The sequence below is a fragment of the Ceratotherium simum genome, chromosome 18, assembly GCF_057802395.1.
Source record: "Ceratotherium simum simum isolate JZ-2026a chromosome 18, ASM5780239v1, whole genome shotgun sequence".
In the NCBI taxonomy this organism is placed as follows: domain Eukaryota; kingdom Metazoa; phylum Chordata; class Mammalia; order Perissodactyla; family Rhinocerotidae; genus Ceratotherium; species Ceratotherium simum.
This window is the reverse complement of record NC_141917.1, coordinates 124,459-146,381: the sequence shown is the minus strand read 5'-3', so window position 1 is coordinate 146,381 and position 21,923 is coordinate 124,459. Positions and strand designations below refer to the sequence as shown.

The following is a 21,923-nucleotide window of genomic DNA, read 5'->3' as shown; positions in this document are numbered from 1 at the left end:
GCAGGTTTCTTATGAAAATGTTAAAATGTTGTTTTCATGTACATAGGCATATTCCAATTCATCTTTGTGACCACCTAAGAACTGAGGACCACAACTCTATTTCAGGGCCATGTTTGTGTTCACGACTGAGAAGGTGCCAACCAGTATTCAGTAACTATCGTGAGCTTATGAGAAAAGAACTCGTAAGCAAATTTCGGTTTCTGCACTAAAGAGCATAAAGGGCCCACTAAACACAAAAGCCTACGTCCTAGTGGCTGCATAGTCCTATGTTGAGCAACGACGTCACCATCCATCACAGAAAATACTGGTCTTTTGTCATCTATATTTTATTATTTTGTTGCTTTCCTTGATTTAAATTTTAATCTGGTTTATAGATACATAAGAGCTACAAGCAGAAAATGTTACTATGTTTATATATATATACTATAATTAAATATTATTACACTAAAAATAATTTGAGTATGTACTGGAATGAAAATATTTTTCCTTTAAATAAGACCTGTGTATTACTCAAATATATTAAAAATTGGTATAAATCATTACTCCTCTAAACCAAGAAAATCGTTTATAATGAACGAAAAACCATGAACTTACCGAATCTGAAACTTTAGCAGATGCCCTCTTATTCCCATCAGCCGTGAAGTGAAAACCGCGGGCTCCTGTCTGCGATGCTGCTGGCCACTGCTGAGACACAGATGGAGAGCACTAGTGTCTTGAAGGAATGGGGGACTTGTAATTAGAATTTCCCCTTCTAACTCCATCAACCTTTTTATGTACCCAGCTACTCCCCTCCACCTAGACCCCTCACCTGAGGCCCTCCACTTAACCCTGAAGGGCAGGGCAAGGGCGAAGGACCCAGGGCATTCTAGGAAAAGCCCTTCTAGATAAGCCTGTTTCCAAATAGGATACTCACTGACTCAGAAAAGGAAACGAATTTAACATTAATTTCAAGTGGTAGTTTTGCAAACAATGAAGCACTTTTACTGGATCCATTAGAGCCCTCTTCATACTGGAGCTCCACCCATTTGTTCACTGGGAAAGGCACTGGACAATGTATGGGGAGACGGATGCTCTAGAAGAGGCTCTATGACTTGTGACACACACCAGTGTTCTAGCCCTTCACTGTAAATGTGAGGATTCCAGGCCCAGAGATGGCCCTGTTTCACCACTCGCCACATCTGCACTAGGCTTCTGCCACACCCTCTCTCATCTGTCATACCCCAAGGTACTGTTCCCTCTGCCTGGACACTTGTCCCTGGCCTCTCCCTGGCTAACCTCCACAACTCTCAAAGTCTCAGCTTAGATGTCCCATCCTATAAACATTTACCCAAGAAGACTGGTATTAATGAAATGACAGCCCAGCATGAGAGGCAACACTCTTGATATGCTGAGAATGGCCGGCAACTTGGAGGATATGCTCTTCCTCGCTGCGGACTGCATCTTAGAAGACCACTGATAAGATGAAGAGCCTCAAAAATATAAAGGGCAGGGTAAAACAAATTTATTCTGTAGGACAAACAAGCGGGGATTAGAAGAAGAATTTGGCAAAATAAAAAATGAACTATAAGTGAGCTGTTTTAAACTGAACTGTCTTCCCTATAAGACAAAAGGCCTCAGGCAGGGGCTGGATGGCTTGACCAAGGAAAGTCAAAAGTGGCTCCCATTCTAAGGCTCCCTCTGACTCTGAGAAGGGACGAGGGCTGGCACAAATATTTGAGTTTATCTTAACAGCCCCAATTCTTGGGTTTTTAAGTAGATCTGAACTGATAAGAGCAATATTCTCGAACTCTCCAATTTCAATTTTAAGTACGTTTGTTTTTACTGACAAAACCAATTTAGTTTATTATTTCAGAAAATGAATTAAAAAGAACTAAAAAGAGCAAATACTCTTCTGCGTTAGTGTAATTTTCCAAATGGTAAAATCTTATCTTAATGAAGAACTAAGTCACTGAATTTTAATACAAATGTTCTTGAAAATTTTATAAAGTACAATATAAATATAGGTAATAATACCAATAAGAACAGTACATTTTGTAATATCAAATTAAAATTAAAATAGAAACAGTGCGATTCCCTAAGTATTTATTTCTTCCTTCTAGGATGGTCATGTTGAATAAAGACAGACAGACAGATACAGATACACACATACACACATACACACACACACACACACACACACACACACACACACACACGGCTAGCTTAAAAAGTGGCAGCGACTATAAAAAAAATCTTTAACAAATTATCACACTATCTCCCTGTAGAAAACAGTAGCACTAACCATTGCATCTAAATCTGATTTAGGGAGTGGTTTTAGAATTTGGAGAGTCCAATGTTAATCCAATTTGTGTCTTTAGATAAAACTCATTTTGAGTCACTTATTAATCTAATGTTTGTTTTTTGGTGAGGAAGATTGGCCCTGAGCTCACATCTGTTGCCAATCTTCCTCTTTTTGCTGAAGAAGATTGGCCCTGAGTTAACATCTCTGCCCATCTTCCTCTATTTTGTACGTGGGATGCCACCACAGCATGGCTTGATGAGTGGTGTGTAGGTCTGTGCCTGGGATCCAAACCTGTGAACCCTGGGCCACAGAAGCAGAGCATGCAAACTTAACCACCAGGCCAGCCCCTAATCTAATGTTTTTTGAAGAGAAACTATCATTTTCTAAAAGGGCAACATGAAGAATGGGGAAATCTACCTAAGGCAGAACTAAAAGGAATACTTAGACCTTTTTAACAGCATAAAGTACAGAGGACTGAATTAGGAGGTAAAAGCAGAAAAAACTGAGAAGGATAGAGATACTGATATCCTCAATCTCGCAAAGTGGGGAGTCCTCATCTAATAAAATACACCTATGAATCATGAACAAGAAACTCATTTGTAAGTACAATCTACACAATTACAAAAGTAGCCAATAAAGGATCTGAAAGTGGTTGCACAACTATATTGGGAGGAATGAAGACAGAGGAAGTAGGATGGTTTAAGTGAATTAAATCCTCATTTATGAGCAAAAGTCAACATCTAAAATGGATAAAAATGCACCTTGCATATCAGCTAGAGAAATGGAGGTAAGTAAATACCAGGGGCCAATATCAGAAACAATTCAGAACTGATTCCATTGGGGAACAGGTCTCAGGGAGGAGATCCTATTCCTTTTCATTTATAAGGACTTCTGTACTCACTGACTTTTTTTTTGTTGTTGTTGTTTTTTACAACTATGTGTAATTATTGTCATTAAAAAGCAGAAGCTTTTAGGGGCCGGCCCAGTGGCGCAAGCGGTTAAGTGTGCATGCTCGGCTGCGGCGGCCCGGGGTTCGCCGGTTCGGATCCAGGGCGCGCACCAATGCACCGCTTGTCAAGCCATGCTGTGGCGGTGTCCCATATAAAGTGGAGGAAGATGGGCATGGATGTTAGCCCAGGGCCAGTCTTCCTCAGCAAAAAGAGGAGGATTGGCAGATGTTAGCTCAGGGCAGATCTTCCTCACACACACACAAAAAAGTCAGAAGCTTTTAAAACAGGGATGCTTAAAATACAGTTCACAAGACAGAAACTGAATCTATCCAGGGTAAGCAGGGTCTGGACTCAGGTCTGCCTGGCTGGCTCAGATCCTCTACTTTCCCTACTATCTAAGGACCCTTGGGAAAAATCTCGGGGACTCCAAACTAAGATGAACATCCAGGTTATGTATCAAAACCGAGCCACAATTTTTCAAGTGGCCTGAAAATCAGGAAAAATATCACATAGAATACAGAACTGAATACCACTGCCATTATAATCCCCCCAAAACGCAAAACAAAAGGTTAATACAATGGCCCAAATAATGTAATTCTAGATATATTAAAACACATTCAGAACAATACCTTGAATATTCATGTGACAAGATTTGAAAACTCTCATCTGAAGTGAGCAATTAACCAATGACTAAGGTCCTTGGTTTTACTTTTCCTTTTGATTAAACTACTTTGGAACAGTTTGCAAATTGTGTCAGTGCATTGGGGCAACTGAAAAGGAAACAAAGGCAAAATAGGTTTGATAATTTTGTGACTTGAAAGCAGCTGTAAATATAAAATGACTTGGAAACACCACAGCCTTGAACAAAATGAGATAAAGAAAAATTGTCTGTGGACTTTATTCAAATTACCCTCATCATCTACTCTCCAGGGACATTTCTCAGTTGGCAATCACACAGTTTTCTTTTTTGTTCTGCTAATTTGATGCTTTTGTTCTTGCCAATCTTAAGCTCCAATAAATATATTGCTTGGGGCAGAATCAATTTGCATGGGAAAAGCTATCTTCAAGATAAAAAGACTTTAAAAACCCAAGACCATCCTTTTGGTAGGCCTAACTTGTGGTTCCATTTTGCTATCTCTATTTTGCCATCATGTTTACAAGTACTGTACCTAAACACAGGTCAGAGGTGAAGATTCAAGGAGATAATGAAGGTAAAGCACTGGCAGCTAATAGCTGATTCAACCAAGATCAGTTGGAATCAAGCCAACATGAAAGGAGAGGCTTACACACTCTGACCTGTTGTACTTACAACTTTATTCTCACTTTTAGCTAAAAGCTCAGAGCTAAAATTCTTCAAGTCCAGCCTGGATAAAGGACAACAAAGTTTTTATAAATTGACAAAGGGTGGGGATGGATGAGGGGAGTTCTGCAGGCTGGAGGGGTCTTAGTCCGCACAAGCACTGCTGGGTACCAGTCTGGGTTGAGGACAGACATTAGCTCTTCTCCAATCACCACCAGTTATCAATCTGTCATTTCACCTAGCAGGTAAGAAGCACCCACAAGTCTGCTCATGGTTGGATGACTAAAAGCACCCCACTGACCATGGCCTTCCACTTTCTGCTTGTGGACTCCCTCCTACCACTGTGTCTTAGAGCCCAAGATTTGGGGGCGGGGGAACCTCTGCTCTGCTCGGTAAGCACCAACCATAGCAACAAGTGGAGCTGGTGTCGGGGCGATGGCTGCCTGACTAAACCTTCACATTTAACATAATCTTTACTACCTATATTCCAAAAAGCAGCAAACCGCAGGAATAATTACAGACATAAGTCCAGTCAATATTGTTGAATGCCTCGGTTCCTACTGTGACGTTTACTTTGTAATTAAATTACTAAGTAGGTGGGTGGGCGAGACCACTCAAAACAACCAAATAACTAAACTCCCTAAATTTAGTGTGCTAAATAAAACCCTAAACTATCGATTCTGAAGATGTAACTGTAAAGGGTACATCTGACGTAATCTGGCCCGAGTCCGTGGGCATGGCCTGCACAGGAAAACAAACGTCCCGGCGTCCTCGCCCAAATGCGGCTTTGCAGCCAGTGTGCTGAAACCCTCCGTCTGTTCTGGAAGGGTGCACAAAGCAAACCCTAAGCGAGGGCCCCACGCTTACTGCCAGGTCTCGGCGCGAACACACACAGGCCCACGCCTTCTCCCGGGGGCTCGAATCCCCCTGCATCGGCCCCCAGCCTGAGGCGACCCCCGGCCGCGCCTCGGCCGCCCACCGCGGGGCTGCGGGGACCCGGCGGGTCGGTCCCGGGGCGGCCCGTCGTGGTCCCGCCTCCGCCCGCGGTCCCACGGTCAGGCCGCTACCTGCATGACCTTGGCACACCGCGTCCTGCCCGCTTACGGCCGGGTCCCGGCGGGACAGACGCCCGGGGCGGCCCGCGGGGTCTTGACTTTCACCCGGCGCGGCCGGCTTCGGACACAGTCCGCGAACTGCGGCGGCCCCACGACCCCTCGGGCGGCCCGCGGCTCCTCCCCCCCGTCCCAAGCGGGACCGGGCGCGCGGGCACCCGGCGTCCGCTCCTCTCCGCTCCGCCCCAAAGGCTCGCCCTACCCCGCCTCGCCCCGCGGCACCGACTCACCGCCCGTGTCAGCGCCAGGCGCCTGCCGCGCAGCAACCGCGACACCATCCGGACCCCCGACATCTTTGCCCTCTGCAAGCCGTCCCACCAGTCCCTGCGCCAGACCGCGCCTGCGCACCTCGTCGCGCAGGGGCGGGGCCTGGGGTACATCGCGCCTGCGCACCACGCCGCACCTGGGACCGACTAGAGCACACTGCGGCTGCGCACCACTCCGCGACCCTGGGAGGGGTTGGTGTGGGGGCACTGCGCCTGCGCAGAGAAGACCCGCGGACCGTGGCGCTCAGGGGACGCGGAGGTCCCGCGCTCTCGGCCCCGGGGTAGGTTGGGCCCCCGGGGGGCTGGGGTAGGTCGTGGGGTCGAGGGGTGGCTCCGGGGGTCCAAGTGTCAGGAGTAGGTCGGGGGCTGGAGAGTCAGGGTGTCCGGAGTTGGTCGGGCGGCCGGCGGCCTGAGGGCCGGGGAGCCGGGGTAGGTGGGGGGGGGTCGAGGGTAGAGTAGGTCGGGGGGTCGGGGGTCGGCCGGGGGAAGCCCCGCGTTGGAGGGGCCGACGGCCGGGCGGGTCCGGCCGCGCCCCGGGCTCAGTGCCCCCCTGGCTCGCCGGGTCCCCCTCCGCCCGGCGTCGTGTCGTTGGCGCCCGTGTCTCTGCGGCATCTGACTCTCTGCGGCATCTGACGCCCCGCGTGGCGCGGCGGGGCGTGGGGAATGACCCAGTAGTCGTGAGTGCTGTTGTGCTCGTGACCCTGCTTTTCGCTGAACTTGAGGTTATTAGGACCTTTCTGGTGCGCAATTGTGTGCAAGGTAATTTAGAATATTTTATTAAGTTCCAAGGGGCCGTTGCCATTTTATTGTCATTTGGGTTGTGTTCAGTTTTCTGCCGTTAATAATAAATATGGCCATAAAGAATATTTGTGCATAGCGGTTTGTCTTTATATAGGATTACGTTGCTTTTATTAGAATTATATATTTCCCCGGAAGTGGGCTTTATTGGCCGAGGGAATGAACGTGCTACTTCCCAGACGTCCTTTGAAAGTTAGGCGGTTTAGTTCCTTCGGATAACTAATGTATTTATTATGTGGTTACCACAAACTCCTTAACGTTAAGTCCTGAGCCATATTTGTTTTGGCATTTCTTTATTGCTAGTTAGAATTTTATATTAGGTAATTAAGCAAGTATTTATTGAAAAACCCATTAAAATTTTTCAAAATTTAATTGAATTCTTTTTTTCTTATGTGTCCCTTGATTATTTCATTTGTAATCAGTGTATATTTGTGTAGTCACAGAGAAACAAGCTGAAGGTCCTCGTGACTCTGTATTATGAAAATGCCCAACCTGGTGTACATACTTAGTAAATTGGTAAATTCATGTTTGCATGAGTCTCCAGCCTAGTTATTGAGATATAGCATGAGCTTTGAGCAGAAACATCCCTGAGTGCGGTGTTCATTACCACCAAAGTCGGGAGGAATGAAAGCTGCCTCCAGCATTTTCCCAGTCCCCCCCACACTCTGCCTCAGTCCTTCAATGCTATTCAGCATTTCATGAAGAAGCCAGTGTTTTCACACCTTCCTATTTTTGTATCTTTGTTTAAAAACATAACTGTAAGGGTATTTATACTAGAGAACGCACCTCATTCTACGTGTATTTCAGTTGAGACATATCTCTCTCCCCACTATATGGTGAGTTGCTTTTGTTTAAGGTCTCATTTTTTTCTTCTTTTATCTCATAAGGTTCAGTGCTCTGCAGCACGTAAGTAGAACCTAACAAAATTTTTTGGAAGAAAAAAAGGATTTATATGAGCCACGTAGATGATATAATTGTGACAGATGTATTTTATTCGTTTTGTATGGTTAATGGTTTTATTCTTTGATTTAAGGTATATCTCCATGAATAACTTAAATGACCCCCCAAATTGGAATATCCGGCCTAATTCCAGGGCTGATGGGGGTGATGGAAGCCGATGGAATTATGCCCTTTTGGTTCCAATGCTGGGATTGGCTGCTTTTCGTAAGTCATGGTTTTCCTTTCATTTGCGTTTTCTGTGCTGAAAGTGGAGCCCAAAGACCTCGGGCTTTGGAACCTGACAGATGCAGGTGTACATCCTAGTTTTATCCAATACTGTGCATCTTGGGCACTTTGCTGAACCCACTGAGTCTAGGTTTTCTTCTCTGTGGGAGGGGCTAGTCATAATTACCTGGATGCCTTGTGAGGGTTCAATAGGACAAGAGGTTTAGAAGCATCTTGTGTGGAGTGGGTTTTAACAACTGGTAGCTCCCTTTCAAGGCTTCACTGCTCTGCAGTTGCTCTCATGGGACTGATATGGAAGAATAAAACAGGCTTTAAAAAAAACAGTTTTTGGGGCTGGCCCCGTGGCTTAGCGGTTAAGTGCGCGCGCTCTGCTACTGGCGGCCCGGGTTCAGATCCTGGGCGCACACCGACGCACTGCTTGTCTGGCCATGCTGAGGCGGCATCCCACATACAGCAACTAGAAGGATGTGCAACTATGACATACAACTATTTACTGGGGCTTTGGGGAGAAAAAGGGAAAAAAAGGAGGAGAATTGGCAATAGATGTTAGCTCAGGGCTGGTCTTCCTCAGCAAAAAAGAGGAGGATTGGCATGGATGTTAGCTCAGGGCTGATCTTCCTCACAAAAAAAAAAAAGAAAGAAAACCAGTTTTGGATGTCTGTTCAGTAGGAAGTCAATCTTTGGGAGACTTCATCCATGCAACCTCTGTTCTTTCTGGCCAGAAATTCTGTCTAGTGTGAATTGCCTTTGTACCACTTTGGGGAAATTACCAGTCACCAGTCGATTGTAATTATTCCAGCCCTTAGCTTATATGCCCTACTACATGATAAATTTCCTGGTGTTCGGGAGTTAGTTTAATATTGTCATGTCCCACAGTTCCTGGCTGGCTCTTAAGAATATGAAAAACTGAATAATTGAATGGAAGAACAGCAAAAGCTGCCTTCTGTGTGCAGTGACACTTTTTCTGGAATGGCTTTTTACATGCCTGGATTTCTCAGGTCTGTAGGTTTACTAGAGAAGGTGGAGGCTGACGAGAGTAGTGTTTATCAGCCTTTACTCTTAGACTATGCTCGGGGTTACTTAACACTCATAGGTTGCGATATAATTTCTGTAGCATGTAAAAACACATTTTTGGAGAATCCTGATAAGAATGCAAAGTTGAAAGTTTTCTCTGATCACATTACCTAAGCAAGATAACCAAGAAGAAAAAATAAAATATTCCTTAACCCTTCTCAGGGACAGAGAGCATCATTTCAAAAGTCCAGGAAGGCAAGAACTTCAAAAGTAAAGGTTATTATGAAAGACTGTAAAAGCTAGAGATGAGTCTGTAAAACAAATGGTAAATGAAAGTCACTTCAGGGCCTCTCCTAGCCTCGAAACTAATTGATTATTACATTACTAAGTGTAATTTTAAGCCTTCTGATTCACTCACCAAGTTCATCACCCTAGCCACGGGCAACAGGTAGCCTTTCCAAGTGTTAAGTAGTGTTTTGCAAGATGACAGGCTAGTGAGCGTCTAACCCTTAGGGATGAGTTTGGGTCTGCTGAGTCTTTCACCAAGAAGCAGGCACTGTGCAGATCACTGAATCATAAAAACTGCCTACTCTTGTCAGCCTCCGTGGGAGTCGATGTTTAGTTTTTTAAGAAAGTGCAGAATGTTTTCCAGAGCGGCTGTACCATTTTACGTTCTCACCAGCAGTGTGTGATGGATCCAGTTTCTTGGCGTCCTTGCCGGCATTTGGTGAGGACTCTACTGTTTTTATTTCCTCTGTCCTGATAGGTGTCTAGCGAGACCCATTGTGGTTTTAACGTGCATTTTCCTAGTGGCTAACGATGTGGAGCATCTTCGCCTCGTATGCCCTCTCCATGAAATGTCTGCTTCTGTCTTTCAGCCATTCTGTAATTGGGATTGTTTTTTAATGTTGAGTTTTGAGAGTTTTTACTGTATTCTAGATTCTAGTACTTTGCTGGTTCTCTGGTTTGCAAATATCTTCTCCCATTCTGTAGCTTGTCTTTTCATTCTCTTAATGGAGTCTTTCATAGAGCAAAAGTTTTAATTTTGATGAAGTCCAGTTTGTCAGTTTTTCCTTTATGGGTCATGCTTTTTGTGGCAAGTCTGAGAACTCTGCCTACCCCTAGATCCTGAAGATTCTCTCCTTGGTTTTTTTCTTAAGTTTTAGTTTTACCTTTTTATATATAAGTGCATGATCCATTTTGAGTTAATTTTTATATAAAGTATGAGACTTAGGTTTTATTTCTTCCTTTCAAGTCTGTTTGCCTTTTATTTCCTTTTCTGCTTTCTTGCACTGGCTGGAGCTGCCAGGACTCTGTTGAGGTTCCTGATCTTAGAGGAAAAGCATTCAGTCTTTTCACCATTAAGTGCAATGTTAGCTGAAGGTCTTTCGTAGATGCTCCTTATCAAGACAAAGAAGTCCTCTATTCCTGTTTTTCTGAGTTTTTATCATGAAAGGGTGTTGAATTTTGTCAGATGTGTCCGTTGATGTGATCATGTGGTTTCTCTTCTTTAGCCTGCAAATATGTTGGGACATGTGTTCATTTTTGGATATTGACCCAGTCTTACATTTTTGGAATAATCCCTACTTGGTCATGCCATATAGTTGTTTATATATATTGTAGAGTTATACTTGCTAATATTTTGTTCAGGATCTTCATGTGCATGCTCATAAGGGATATATTGAGTATTTCAGCCTTTTGGCAGGGTTTTCTCTCTTCACATCTATTTCATCACCCTGTTTTTTTATTTCAGTTATTGTATTTTTTAGTTCTAAAATTTCTATTTGCTTTTTTTAATATCTTCTATTTCTTTGTGTAGACTTTCTATTATGATGGTTGCTTTAAACTCTTTGTCAGATACTCCTAACATCTCCGTCATCTCAGTATTAGCAACTACTGATTATCTTTTTTTTTTCTTTGCTGAGGAAGATGGGCTCTGAGCTAACATCTGTTGCCAGTCCTCCTCTTTTTGCTTGAGGAAGTCTGTCCCTGAGCTAACATCTGTGCCAGTCTCCGTTTATTTTGTATATGGGATGCCGCCACAGCATGGCTTGATGAGCCATGTGTAGGTCTGCGCCTGGGATCCAAACCCATGAACCCTAGGCCACCGAGGCAGAGCATGTGAACTTAACCAGTAACTGCCAGGCCAGCCCCTGATTATCTTTTTTAATTCAATTTAAAAGATTCCTGATTCTTGCTATGAACAATGATTTTCAGTTGCAACCTGGGCATTTTGGGTATTATGAGATGCTAGTTTTTATTCAGACCCTTTTTTGCCTTTCTTGGACAGCACTCTGTTGGGAAGCGTGGTGCTGCCTCCTTACTCCCAGGTAGGGTAAGGAGGGGAAGTCCAGGCTCCCCACTCAGCCTCCAGCTGGTTGACACTGAGGGCAGGGATCCCATCATTACCGCTGGGCCAGAGCTGGAGGTCCAGCCTTCCCGGGCTCCCCTGATGCCGCCTGGCCTGGCTGAGAGAGATAGGAGTGTCTTGTTACTGCTCTCCCCAGTGAGGAACAGGAGAGGCTCTCCTCAGCCTTTACCCATGTGGATGGAGGTGGGGCCACAGTGTTTTCTGTGCTGTTTGGCGGGAGTTGAGCAGTCACTATCTAAAGTCTTGCTAGGCCCCTTTCCTAGTCCTTTAGCCAGAGAGAGCAGACTTTTGTTGGGGCTTTTTAAGAAATCTGCACCTATTGGCATTTCAGCTCTAAGTCTGGGATCTGTGAGGCAAAATGAAACCCCAGGGGACCCAGCACCCTGGCGTTCATTGGGTCCCAAGGTCCCTCGCCAGTCTGCCTGCTGCTCCCCGCCTTTCAGAGTCCTCTTGTGTTTGTTTTACATATCATGTCCAGCGTTCTTAGTTGTTCTTAGCAGGAACAATAGGGGAGAGTTCTTCTGTTCCATTTTTCCAAAAGCAGGAGTCCCATCTCTCTTTTCTATGCCTTCTGAAATGAAGGCTCCAAAAAGTTATATCTGCCCAAAGTCGTAAGGCAAGATTCTCCCAGACTAGACCCAGAATTAGGGTTTTTTGGACTTCCATCCTTCCATACTGCACTTTCCTGCACACCTCCCTGGTAATCTCCTCACCCCGCATGTCTCCACGTCCCTGTCCCACCTCTTCCAGGAGGCCTTCTTGATGAATTGTGACCTACCAGAAACTTCCCTATGACTGCAGCCTGTATGTGTAGTCTAATGTTCAATTCTTTTTTTTTCAATCCTTTTCTTTTTGGTGAGGAAGATTGGCCCTGAGCTAACGTCTGTGCCCATCTTCCTCTGTTTTGTACGTGGGATGCCTCCACAGCGTGGCTTGATGAGTGGTGTAGGTCCGCGCCCAGGATCCAAACCTGTGAATCCCGGGCCGCTGGAGCAGAGCGTGCTGAACTTAACCACTGTGCCACTGGGCTGGCCCCTAATGTTCAGTTCTATGTGTTGTTGTGTCAGTCCCACTAGTTCCGTGTGTAAGCTGGAGTACTTTAACTAGATTGCACCTGGATTGTAGCAGGAGTGGCTCCCTGCTTCTCATGTCCCTCCTTACCCTCTGTCCCAGATCTTTGACATTGCCACCAGGGTGATGTCACGTCAGATTACTCCACCTCCTTATCAGAGTCTAAAAGGACTCCTGTTATGTAGCACCTGCTGACTTTTCCAGAGTCTGTTCCCCAGGCACGTCCGTTCCTGGAAGTTGTCTGCTCTCAGCACATGTGATGCCCTCTCCTGTACCTGTTCATTCTACCTGGAGGGACCCTTCCTGCCAACTTCCAGACTTTGTTCACGTTCCCCTCTTTTATGAAGCCTTCCCTAACTCCTCCCAAAACTGAATGAGCCTTTCTTTCCTCTGCTCCTCAGTCCTTATCAAATTATATGGCGACTGCTTCTTTACTGGTCAGCTCCCCTGCCTGTGAACTCTTTGGCAAAAGGAGGAGATAAAGAGACATGCACTTTTAAGTTTGAGCCAGCAACTGAAATAGGACTAGAAGCTATTTTTAGTTGAGGAGGAATGAGTTTGGTTTTATGCTTGTAGAATTGAGGTGGCAGCAGTGCAAATAGGGCTGTGGTGGACTTGGTGTCCGGGGCTAGGTAAGATTCCAGGGACCTGGAAGAAGAGTCCTGAATGGCCAGGACACCACCTTGGGTGTTAGGGAGGGGTAGGGAACCAGCAAGAGTAGGAAGAGGACCATGAAGTGGTTTCCAGAGGGGGATGTCAACTGTAGGAGTTAAAGAAAGTGGGGAGCATGGAGCAGCCTGGCCTCGTTTTGAGCACCGGGCAGAAATAATGCTTTCAGGCTAAACTGTTGCTCTTGGTGGCTTTTAGACCTTGGGCTTTGAAGCTTTGCTGAACAGTCCTTCTGTTTTCTAAGGGACTCAGATCCATGCTGCTTTTAGCAAATTATCATTGTAAGAAACTAGGACTCAGCGTAGAGTTGCCCCAACGTTTATTAAATTACTGAGCAAGAGCATCAGGTCAGAATGTGGTGGATTTCCTGTACCAGTGAAAGTATCACCACATTGTCTTTTGTTTTATTATCGAATCATACCAAACTCCTAACCGTCAGTGGGATGACAAAAGAGTTGGTGACTCCATCCAGAATCAGGCGCCTGCTGGCCAGCAGGCTTTATGGGTCATCAGACTCCCATTCTCTGTCCTTGGATCCTCGGGCACTGGATTTCTGCATGCAGTAGAGGACAGAGGCCTGGCTGCTCCTCAGTTTGTGGGTCAGAGTGGGGCGTTACCCACCCCAACCTCCCCTCACTCTTCTGTCCCATGTTTGTGAGATTCCAGCATTTTCTGGTTTGGGGAAAGGGAGCCAAACCATGTCTTGAGGTTGAATTCTTACTCCACCTTATTTTTATGTACCCTTATCGGAATGTAAGCAAACGTCTTGGACTTTGGCTCTTTACTAATGATGACCAGGCAAAGCTGAGCACGCTTTGAAACTTAGTTCTGTAATAACCTGGCCAATATTTGAAGCATACCCATGTTAATTCTCAAACCTTCTGAGAGTGCGTGGGGCACTGTGGCCAGAGCAGGCAAATGGTGGGATGTTTGTGAGCAGGGGAGAGCGGTGGTTGACTTTCTTGACCATAGAAGGTGAGAAGACCGAGCAGACTCTACCTGCAGCCTGTCCTGCTTGTCCTCTGGGAGCCTTTATCTGTTTTGTTTGTTTGTTTGTTTGTTTGTTTTTGGTAAGGAAGATCAGCCCTGAGCTAACATCCGCAGCCAATCCTCCTCTTTTTTGCTGAGGAAGGTTGGCCCTGAGCTAACATCCGTGCCCATCTTCTTCTACTTTATATGGGACGCCGCCACAGCATGGCCTGACAAGCGGTGTGTCAGTCTGTGCCCGGCATCCGAACCTGTGAACCCTGGGCTGCCGAAGCAGTGCACGCGAACTTCACTGCTACACCACCGGGCCGGCCCCCTTTTATCTGAGTTTAAGATAAGAACTTTGTATATTATATAGTTTCATACAAAATGTTACCTTTTTTATATCTCTCAGGGCTTATGGTTTTATTGAAATCTATCCTTAGCTGCTTTATGTTTTCTTTAAAGATTGTAGAACTTCACCTCTGACTTTTCATTATGTGTGTTTTTCTCCCCCAATGTATTCATGTCAGGTTGGATTTGGTCTAGGGAGTCTCAAAAAGAAATAGAGAAAGAGAGAGAAGCGTACCGTCAGAGAACAGCTGCTTTCCAGCAGGATCTTGAAGCTAAGTACCATGCCATGATCTCAGAGAATCGGCGTGCTGTTGCTCAGCTGTCTTTGGAACTTGAAAAGGAACAAAACAGAACGACGAGTTATCGAGAAGCCCTTATCTCTCAGGGGCGCAGGTTGGTAGAAGAAAAGAAGCTGCTGGAACAGGAACGGGCTCAGGTCATGCAAGAAAAGAGACAGTTGCAGCCCTTGAGAAATGCATATCTGAGCTGCCTGGAAAAGGAGGAAGACTGGCAAAGGAGAGCCAGGCTTCTGCTGAAAGAGTTTGAAGATGCTCTGACAGAAAGACAGAATATCTACTGCAGTCTGATTCTCCCTCGCAACAAGAGACTGGAAATAGAGAAGAGCTTGCTGGTTCGAGCATCCACTGACCCCGTTGCTGCTGACCTAGAGATGGCAGCTGGCTTGACTGACATATTTAAGCATGATACATACTGTGGTGATGTCTGGAATACCAACAAACGCCAGAATGGGCGACTCATGTGGCTGTATCTCAGATACTGGGAAGTGATTGTTGAACTGAAGAAGTTTAAGAGAGTAGAGAAAGCCATACTAGAAAAGTAAGAGAAGACTGGAATAAAACTTCTTTTAGTGACTCAAAGTCAGACCATCGTTGTGGCGTTCTGGGCTATCCCGTGTTTTCCCCTGTGTTGTGCCTATGTGCGCATACAGCCACCTTCCTGCAGAGTGGCTTTCCAATCCTGCCATCCTCTGAGCAGGAAGTGAGGCCTCAGGACGAAGGCTTGCCTCCTTGATCCTCTTCAGCTATTAAGGATGCAGTTTCTCAGAAGCGTTTTTTAAGCTGTCAGTATTTTATTAAGCAGAACAGTGTAACCTCATAGCTCTAGGGTAAAATTGTTTCAAGAAAGTCAAATACAGTGTTGATCCTCACTATAAATAATTTTCTGTCTGGTTTTATCACTCCCTAAATAAAATTTGTTTTCTCCTCGAGTTATTTTTCTCTTTCCTAAAATCGCGTTTAGAAGTTGTCAGGTCATGGATAGAACTGCCTAACAGACGATAATAGATAGTAGTAATATTATCAAGGTTTTGTGTTCTTGAGGAGATCTCTCCCACCAAAGGGAGGAAGAGTGTTTTTTGTATCCACTTGGTACCCTAGTGTGTGTTTGGGATTTGGCTTGTGTCTGTGTTCAGCAAGCAGATACTGTTTATTAGCAATGACATATAATAATCAATACCTGCAATTTAAAAGCAACAGTGCCACTTGTTATGTGTATAACTCTTTACTCTTTGGAAAATGTTTTGACATAGATTATCTCAATTTTTATCACCAACTAAAAGGTAGGCAGGCACTATGGCCCCATTTTGCCCAGAGCTAATATGAATCAGCCTTACTCTGCTTTACCCACGTCACCAGTGTAATCCTAATGCCAGTACTGTGCAGTGAGTACTGTTATTACCCTCTGGGTCGGGGGTCCCCAAGACCACCCCTAGCTTTGATGACTTACTGGGGGGTCTCCTAGGACTCAGCACGTGGTTGTGCTCACAGCTAAGCGTTCTTGCATGAAAGGATACAGAGCACAGTCACAGGGAAAGGTGCTGAGGCCACGTGGAAACCAGGCACAGCTTCCAGAGCCCTCTCCTAGGGGAGTCACCAGGACACGCCTGATCCCCAGCAATGAGTCATGACAACGTGCATGAGATGTTGCCAACCAGGGCTGCTCCTTAGAGACAGTGCCCAGGGTTTCTGTCAAGGGCTGGTCACATAGGCACCCTCTGCCTGGCACGTACTCAAATTTCAGTCTCCCAGAAGGAAAGCGGGTGTTCGGTCCAAACTGTTTGCATAAAGTTTAGGCACAGTGAGCCACTCTTAATTGTTATTGGTGCTGGATACCCTTCCAAAATCGAGGTTCCCAGATGCCAGCCAAGGGCCAACCTTGTCAGCAGGCCTTTCAAAGGACCACAGTCTCAGGCCTGCCGTATGACTCTTCTGCACGTCCTCATTCTACAGGTGAGGGAACTGGAACGAGGTCAGGAGAAGTTAGCCTGCCCGAGGGCATGCAGGTGGCAGTGTTGGAGCCAGTATGAACCCAGGCGGTTTGGCTTCAGAACTGTTACGAACTTTTATGCAAGTGTTGTTGGTAAGTTGCTAGCAGCAACTGGGTTTAAGGTCCACCTAATTTCAAATCCTGTTTCCACCCTGCCTGTCTGTATGGCAGTAAGACAAACTAATAAAAATGCTAAGCTTATAGAAAACTTGAGTTTCATTGTAGGTTGATAATCCTCAGAGCTACTATTTGTTAAGGACATGTTGCACGCTGAATTGTACATAATTTGTGCTTACATGTTTTTAATCTTCAGAACCATTTTAGAGACGAAGAAGCTGGCTCAGAGCTTAAGTGAGTTCTGTAAGATGGACGTAGGCCCTTTGCTCCAGGCTCCGTGCTCTTAGCTCCTCTGCTCTGCTCAGGCTCCGTGCTCTTAGCTCCTCTGCTCTGCTCCAGGCTCCGTGCTCTTAGCTCCTCTGCTCTGCTCAGAAAGGTTTGATGCTTTTCTTCAATAGCTCATAAAGTCATCTTTCAGCTGTATTGCCACCACTTGATCTGAGCAAAAGTAATTTCGTCCAGTAAATCTGGATTAAAAAGTTTCTCTAGTTATTTGTATTTCATGGTGGATTACACCCTTGCTTAAAGACTGGTGCATATTCTAGTTCCTGTCATTCGACTGATTTGCCATGTCCTTGGATAAACTGCTTAATGCTTTTCTCTTTGTTTTGTCTTTAAAATGAAGAAAATCCAGGTAGCCATTTAGTAACTGAATTTCAAGGTGAATGATTTTCAAGGTGAATTGTTAATCCTCATCCTATTTTCCTTTTTTTTTTGTGGGGAACATCAGCCCTGAGCTAACATCCATGCCAATCCTCCTCTTTTTGCTGAGGAAGACTGGCCCTGAGCTAACATCTATTGCCAATCCTCCTCTTTCCCCCCCCTCCCCTTTTTCTCCCCAAAGCCCCAGTAGATAGTTGTATGTCATAGTTGCACATCCTTCTAGTTGCTGTATGTGGGACGCCGCCTCAGCATGGCCAGACAAATGGTGCATCGGTGCGCGCCCGGGATCTAAACCTGGGCCCCCAGTAGCGGAGTGCGTGCACTTAACTGCTAAGCCACAGGGCCGGCCCCCATCCTATTTTCTAATGTCCACCATGCTCTCAGCCTAGCCTCCTTCTAAAGCTAGATAAATATGTTTAGATGATTCAAATCAATTTAGACACTGGCCCAAAACTGCAAAATTAGGAAAACAAGTTTTCTACAGAAAATTGTTATTAGGCCAAGATTGCATTTGTATGGCATGGTTGCCTTCCATTAGCAAGTTTAATCGAGTGTCAATTTGATGTCATCTGTCTTTTTAAAATCCATTCAGTTCGATTTGAAATGTTTACACAATGTTGTGGCCATTTGATGACTTCACTCGTGCCAAAAGATGCCTGAATAAAGTGAGATTATAGTGGAACATTACTGAACTGAAGTGGTATAAAACTGAAAAAAGAATAGGAGCCCAAGAGCTATTTGATGTGTATGCAGAATTTGTAGAGACTTGAAAGTAAAATGTCCTTTGTCCTGGCTGCTTTCCTGAAGGTTGCAGTGCCTGAGACCTCGAGCTCTAGGATAAAGGAACCTGCGTGCTTGCTAGGAGGGCCCTGCTGAACAGGTCCCGTCCCTGCAGGGAGCCTGGTCTCCACAGTAGTGAGGAGAAGGAGTGACTCTTTTGTGCTGTGTTTTTAGTTGATTTGGGGATGTCAGGTTGTGGATGAGGTTGCAGAGGCTTGAAAAGGAAGGGCTTTGGGGGGATCAGATTTTGCTAATTTTGTTTACTCCGAGAGTCCCTATTTCAGGGTGCTTTACTTTGGAATAAAGTTAGAAGGCACAGGGTTGACCTGGATGCTCCAAAAATAAAACGAGAAGCAGGCAGTAATTCTGTAAGTAAATCTGGTCACTTCATTTGGTAAATATGCTTTTTTTCCTTTGTTAAAATTCATAGAGATAGATATATTATTCTTATGTATATTTCTTGTGTGTGTGTATATATATTATATATATGGACTGGCAGATAAAGTGTTGATTTCACGATGACAAAATAATTTTGCAAACATTGCACCAATGATACCATGTTGTGGCAGGGAATAAACTTCACCAAAGAACCTGTGTGTTCTTGAAAAGAGAAGTTATGTCTAATTAAAACATGTAACTGAGTATTTCTGTGTTGGATTGTTTAAAAAGTCTGATTGCTGAATAGCTTACGGTCATGCATCGCTTAACAATGGGATACGTTCTGAGAAATGTGTTGTTAGGTGATGTCGTCGTGGTGTGAACATTGCAGAATGTATTTACACAAACCTAGATGGTACAGCCTACCACACATGTAGGCTCTGTGGTGCTGATCTTATGGGACCACCATCGTATATGCGGTCCATCGTTGACAAACTTCGTGATGTGGATGACTGTACTAAGATCATCTCTTTACAGTAAGGAGAAGGGAAGAAAAGGTTTTCTAGTTACTTCCACTGTCTTAGTACGCAAATCTATAATAAACGTACGTGAACTGTTAAAGGCTCAGCTACTGTGTGTACTCCGATCAGAAGCAGTGCCTGCCCGCTCCAGGAATCTTGTGACCGAGTGTAAGGGATACCCACCCAGCTTAGACAGCATCCTGAGTGCTGTGGAGAGAGGGTTGTGAGTGGAAATGGCATCCTCTCAGGTCCTCGTGTAACTTTCAGCTCATCTCTGGAGGCTAGATAGATGACCACTGAGCTGTGACAGGGACAGCGCTGCTGTGCAGACAGAGCTGGGCTTGTTGGATCTGCCCTGATCCCTGGGCAGCCAGGTCCTTTTGGCATACCTGAGGTAGGTTATGTGGGCTAATGCCAAAAGTGCTCCTCTCTCTGTTGTTTTTTTTTTTGTGAGGAAGATCAGCCCTGAGCTAATGTCCATGCCAGTGCCTCCTCTTTTTGCTGAGGAAGACTGGCCCTGGGCTAACATCTGTGCCCGTCTTCCTCCACTTTATGTGGGATGCCGCCACAGCATGGCCTGACAAGCGGTGCCTTGGTGCATGCCCAGGATCAACCCAGGCTGCCAGCAGCTGAGCACGCGCACTTAACCACTACACCACGGGGCCAGCCCCATCCTCTCTGTTCTAAGGCTGACAAAGATAGCTGCTTTATTTCTCTATACATTAAGACTCTGGTTGAAGCAACAGAGATCAATTCAAGTTAGCTTAGACAGTTAACGGGGGCTTTATTTTAAGGCTGTCTTGTGGAACCTCATGGCAAGAATGGAGAATGCAGGCCAGCTCTCAGGAACCAGAAATGGCAGATAAACAGATCAGGAACCTCAGAGTCATGATCTTTTGGCCTCATCTCTGTGCACATCTGTTTTAATCTTTTTTCCCTGCAAACCATCTTTCTCTTCTTGGGTCTCCTGGTAAGAACAGCTCCTGAACGTTATGTCTTCCCAGTTCTACTCCATGTGTGGCACAGTTGCAAACCCCTGGGCTCTACAGTGCTGTGGCCTTTGAGTGGAATGAGAGAGGGAAAGTCAAGGGTGTGTGGCCTCTGTTAACCTCACAGGAAATCTTGAGGAAAAGAATACAAGGCTTCATAAGCCAACCATTGACTCAGGGCATGCTGTAGAGGCAGCCCTGAAGGAAGTGCATCTCCTGCAGACCTTTAGGCAACTCAAGGGTCTTGTCGGGGTGATGGACTGCAAGGAAGACTGAGCCCACAGCCTTGATGGCTCCCAGGCCAAAGTCGGGGCCTCGAGAGGTGGAGGATTGGGTCCTGAGCCCCAGATGGGATATTTGGTGGTGAGCCTGGGAATTGGAACCCCGGATTCACATGAGCCCTTCGTGCGAGCCCAGGCAACCTCCTCCAGAGACGACCTGCGGTGCTCAGCCCCTCGTGGCCTGTCTATGTGAAGTCGAGTCCCTGCTGCAGGAGGAAATGGCTGCACTTTGAAGGAAGTGCAGGATCTGACCTGTGTGCTGGTCAGACCTGGGGTCTCTGGGGGAGTGGAGAGGGATAGCAGAAGAGAGGCCGGTGGGGCAGAACATACCACTGTGTGGGTACTCACGTACAGCCCATTTGTGATGTCCTGGCGAGGACACTGGCCGGGCCTGGACCTGCTGGCTCCTCGTGGGTGGCCCACAGTCAGTGCGTGGGTGAGTGCTCCGGCTGCCTGGAGGCGTGATGTTGAGCAGATTTGCCACGTGAGGACAGATAATGCTGCCCTCACTAGGGTGCTGAGCAGTGCCTGGCTTGAAAGGGGCCCTGGTGCCACGGGCGAGCGCAGTGGTGGCTGAGGCCTGCAGGCCCGGGCTGACGGTCATGGGTGGTACCGTGGGATTGGGTCCCGGTTGACAGGATTTGGGACTGGCGAGGCAGTGGAACTGCTACGATGCATCCAGAGCCGAGTGACAAGCACAGCACTTTGACCCATGGGGAGCTGCCACAGTGGCCGATGGATAGAGGGTGGGATCCTAGGACCTAGTAGATGACAGCTGACTAGAGTGTAGCTCAACTTATATAAGAAGAAAAGAGACAGTGCGCTGGCGATGACGAGAACTGCAGGCTGAGGTCTCCAGGTCTTCTGGCCACGTCCACCACCAGAGGGTCCACCGGGTCTCTGGGGTGTCTCTGAGTGTGTAATTGGAAAGAACTGTCTGGAACAACGACCTTAACAAGTCGTTAAGGTAGGAAAGACGAAGTGGAAGCCCCTGAGTCTGTACCCCTCTTGCCAGGAAGGTGAACAGGAAGCAGTGCTGAATTCCTGGAGGAAGTGCAATGATTAGTCCACCGCAGAGGACTTAGGGGAGGCAAAGACAGTGTTCCCCATGTCCTGGGTGGTGGTCCCCCAGTGTCCATCATGGTCCCCGTCGTGTCCCCATTCGATTCACCTCTGTGGCCCCTGGGAAGACCAGGTGGATTTGGGCACACGACAAGCCCCCAGGCTTCACCAGGAGGCGCCCCGGTCAAGTTGCTATGTATTCTCAACCTCTTGACACTTGGCACCAGAGTGTCTTCTTATCCCCACAGTTTGCCCTTGTGTGGGGGCCACACCCTCTGCAGCATGAAAAGCACAGGGATGCCCCTGGGCCCTGGCAGGCACCGGCAACCACAGTCACAGCCGCCATCACATCAGGCATTGTCAGAGCCTCCATATCTCGTGCTGGGCAGGTGCAACGAAAACCCATTGTGGCTGGAAGGGGCACTTTCAGGGTTGGGGCCACGGCAGGTCCACAGGAACAAGTAAATTTCATGCACCAGGACAGCCCGGGGGCATAAGTGCTGCTTGGG

The 21,923-nt window shown here is 46.3% G+C and overlaps 2 protein-coding genes across 6 annotated transcripts in view; one reads left to right on the top strand and one right to left on the bottom strand.

The window, feature by feature from the left end:
• The window catches only part of SDHA (succinate dehydrogenase complex flavoprotein subunit A), a 28,248-nt gene extending 22,263 nt beyond the window's left edge, over nt 1-5,985 (bottom strand). For 2 of the 3 annotated variants that reach the window (XM_087443067.1, XM_087443069.1), the window contains exons 1-2: nt 5,874-5,985; nt 595-684 (exon numbers count right to left, since the gene is read on the bottom strand). In XM_087443067.1, the coding sequence (XP_087299193.1) occupies nt 595-684; nt 5,874-5,936 (153 nt within the window). In that variant the 5' untranslated portion in view covers nt 5,937-5,985. The remainder of the gene's footprint in view (nt 1-594; nt 685-5,873) is intronic. The other variant, XM_087443068.1, reaches the window with a different exon arrangement.
• Nucleotides 5,986-6,101: 116 nt separating this feature from the next.
• Nucleotides 6,102-15,565, top strand: CCDC127 (coiled-coil domain containing 127). Of its 3 annotated transcripts, none has more exons than XM_087443065.1 (3): nt 6,102-6,190; nt 7,741-7,871; nt 14,517-15,565. In XM_087443065.1, the coding sequence occupies exons 2-3, from the start codon at nt 7,751-7,753 to the stop codon at nt 15,176-15,178; spliced, it is 783 nt and encodes a 260-aa protein (XP_087299191.1). In that variant the 5' UTR covers nt 6,102-6,190; nt 7,741-7,750; the 3' UTR covers nt 15,179-15,565. The 3 variants fall into 3 exon arrangements, with proteins under 3 accessions (XP_087299191.1, XP_087299192.1, XP_004440079.2); XM_087443066.1 differs by lacking the exon at nt 6,102-6,190 and adding an exon at nt 6,497-6,668; XM_004440022.3 differs by lacking the exon at nt 6,102-6,190 and having other exon boundaries at nt 7,113-7,871.
• The last annotated feature ends 6,358 nt before the right edge of the window (nt 15,566-21,923 follow it).